At 43.4% G+C, this 3,272-nt stretch overlaps 1 protein-coding gene across 2 annotated transcripts; it reads right to left on the reverse strand.

Annotated features, from left to right (window-relative positions):
- Positions 1–326: 326 nt before the first annotated feature.
- On the reverse strand, positions 327–2,232 carry LOC100994285 (6-phosphogluconate dehydrogenase, decarboxylating-like). 2 transcript variants are annotated; one of them, XM_014343905.4, is made up of 2 exons: positions 2,019–2,111; positions 727–1,950 (listed from the first exon to the last, which is right to left on the reverse strand). In XM_014343905.4, the coding sequence occupies exons 1-2, from the start codon at positions 2,109–2,111 to the stop codon at positions 727–729; spliced, it is 1,317 nt and encodes a 438-aa protein (XP_014199391.1). The 2 variants fall into 2 exon arrangements, with proteins under 2 accessions (XP_014199390.1, XP_014199391.1); XM_014343904.5 differs by having other exon boundaries at positions 327–2,232.
- Positions 2,233–3,272: the final 1,040 nt, after the last annotated feature.

Consider the following 3,272-nt stretch of genomic DNA (forward strand, 5'->3'; position numbering starts at 1 on the left):
AGTATTTATCAGAAATAGTTCCATGTACAATTATGGAGTGATCTCTAGAATATATTATCAAGTGGTAAAATCAAGGGGAGAAATTGTATATAATATCTACTGTTTATCTCTACTATTTGTCTGTGAGAGGTGACAAGAAATAAATATGCATGAATATTTACTTATATAAAAATATAGAAGGATAAACCAACATCATTTTGAAAAATGTTTTGCCCTATTATAAAACAAAATAAAATTTTAAAAATCAATTCCTAAATATCAGAACAAAACAAATAAATATGTTTAACTGACAAAACCACAATAAGAGGAATAATTTCTTTTTTTTTTTTTTTCAGTCTGATGTAGCTTTTATTGAGTAAAGGAAAAAGGGAATTCAGCCGCATGATACAGAGGTTCCAGTTGATCAGAGTGCGCAAACACCCTTCCCGTCTGCGTGATGGGAACCGCACCAGCACACGGGGCACGCGGAAGCCACTGCCGCAAGGAGATGGTTCCCACTCTCACGCACATGAGCAGCTCCTGGTCAGTCCCAAGAGGCAAGGGCAGAGGGCATGGTGGCTCTCACAGAGCTACTTTACAAATAAACTGTGTGTCTTCCTCAGGAGTCTCTTACAACACTTTTAAAAAACTGAACAGAAAATAGGGCAAAGGGCCAGGTGGCAGTGCCATGAGGCACACGGAATGTCCTGGTCTGTGGAATCGTGGAGGGTGACAGGAGCAGCATGATCAGGCATTGCATGACGAGGATGACACAGTGCCACCATGGCCTGTCCAGTTGGTGTGGATAAACCGCCCTGGTTTGGCCAAGAGTTCATAGGTGTGAGCCCCGAAGTAATCCCGCTGAGCCTGGATGAGGCTGGCTGGAAGCATCTCATGTCTGTACCCGTCATAGAAGGAGAGGGCAGTGGTAAAACAGGGCATGGGAATGCCAGCCTGGACCCCAGTGCTGACTGCCCGCCGCCAGGAGTCCTGGCAGTTCTCAACAGCTGACTTAAAAAAGTCGTCTAGTAGGAGGTTCTGAAGTTCCGGGTTTCGATCAAATGCATCCTTTACCTTTCCTGGGAATACACTTCTAATGATGCAGCCCCCTCTCCACATCAGGGCGATGCCACCATAATTGAGGGTCCAGCCAAACTCGGTGGCTGCCTGCCTTAGCAGCATAAAGCCTTGAGCATAAGAGATGATCTTGGAAGCGTAGAGTGCCTTCCGAATGTCCTCCAGGAATGATTTCTTATCACCATCAAACTGGAACTTCTGGGGACCCTTCAGCTTTTTGCTAGCTTGAATTCTCTCATCCTTCAGAGATGATAAGCACCGAGCAAAGACAGCTTCTCCAATGAGGGTGACGGGTACGCCGTATTCCAGGGCGGAGATGGCGGTCCACTTCCCTGTGCCCTTCTGCCCCGCGCTGTCCCTGATCTTTGGCAGCAGGTGTTTGCCATCGGTATCTTGGAACTTGAGAATATTGGCTGTGATTTCAATCAGGAATGAGTCTAGCTCTGTCTTATTCCAATCCTCAAAGGCCTGGGCCATCTCGTCCTGCGCCATGCCCAGCACGTCTTTCATCAGGTGGTATGCCTCACAGATCAGCTGCATGTCCCCATACTCTATCCCGTTGTGCACCATCTTCACGAAGTGGCCTGCTCCCTCATCTCCCACCCAGTCACAGCAGGGTTCTCCAGTTCCTACTTTTGCAGCAATGCCTTGGAAGACGGTCTTGATGTGGGGCCACGCTTCTTTGTTCCCTCCTGGCATGAGCGATGGGCCATACCGGGCCCCTTCCTCTCCACCACTGACTCCACTCCCCACAAATAAAATTCCCTTGGCCTTGAGGTCCCGGCACCGTCTTGTGGTGTCCCTATATTCAGAATTTCCTCCGTCAATGATGATGTCACCAGTATCCAACAATGGTACCAATTTCTCGATGAAATCATCCACAGCTTGCCCAGCCTTCACCAGGAGGATGATCCGTCGGGGCTTCTTCAGCTTGGAGACCATCTCTTTCAGGGACTGGGCACCCACCACTTTGGTTCCCTTTGCCTCATTGGCCAAGAAATCATCAACTTTGGAGACAGTCCTATTAAAAGCACAGACCACAAAGCCGTGGTCATTCATGTTCAGAATTAAGTTCTGGCCCATGACGGCCAATCCGATCAGCGCGATGTCAGCTTGGGCCACGGCGGCGGACAGAGCAGAACCGAAGAGCGGCGACGCGCGGGGGACGAGTGAGGGCGGAATAATTTCAAATAACTTTAGAATACAATGATGACTCTATATTCTAGTGAAATATTCTCAAGGGATAAAACAGTACAAAAATGTTTTCAACTATTTTTAGGAAACAAAATATTAAAGGATGTGTTGGTATTATAATTCTTCCGAAATATATGCCTTTTGGATATATGTACATTGCGGGATAAAGCAAATTAACAATTACGTTGATGCCATTGGGAACTGGAATTTTCTGCGTGGCAGTGATTCCAATGTAAAGTTGATGAGGCTAAGTAAAACCTGCGGTCCTAAATTTAAATTGGATTTTCAGTATTAATTTATAATTCATTTTATGGATGTATATGTATTTCCTTATTATATCTACTTAGAAAGCCTAGAAACATTGATGAACTCAGTTAAGAGGGTGCAACTGTTAGACCCAAATTGTGGTCTCTGAAAACAATTTCTCACTGAAAGGAACCATGGCTCCTTAGAGAAATGGCTTTGTCCGGGACTAAGAAAAGAACAAGCCTGGAACACCTTCCCATATCAGAAAATCACAACAACAAAATTAGGAAATGATCAAAAATACTACAGTGGAGTCAAAAGAACTTAGGAATCAACCTGAAGATGGCCCAAAATAGACAATTTTAGTGTTAGAAAATGATTGTTAATTTTGTTAAATGTTGGCAATCGTGATTTTGAAGATAAGCACCTATTTACTGGAGATGCATGCGGAAGTATTCAAGAGTAATGTCATCATGATGCACGAAACCTACAACAAAAACATCCAGTATGAAAAAAAGACAGGGATAAATTAAATATGGGAAAATGTTAACAATCTTTGAGTCTGGATTGTAGATATATGAATATTTGTTGCATATTTCCTTCTACTTCTCCATATGTTTCAAATGTTTCATAATAAACATTTTAAAATGTAAAGTTAAAGCAGCCAAGTGCTCTCTTTTTTTCTCTTTGCTTAATATAAACTTGAATTCCCTCTTGGCCATACTTTTTCTAAGTTTCACAATTTGAATGTAATAATATGATAACACTGAAAATCA

Source organism: Pan paniscus, chromosome 12 (assembly GCF_029289425.2).
Source record: "Pan paniscus chromosome 12, NHGRI_mPanPan1-v2.0_pri, whole genome shotgun sequence".
NCBI lineage: Eukaryota > Metazoa > Chordata > Mammalia > Primates > Hominidae > Pan > Pan paniscus.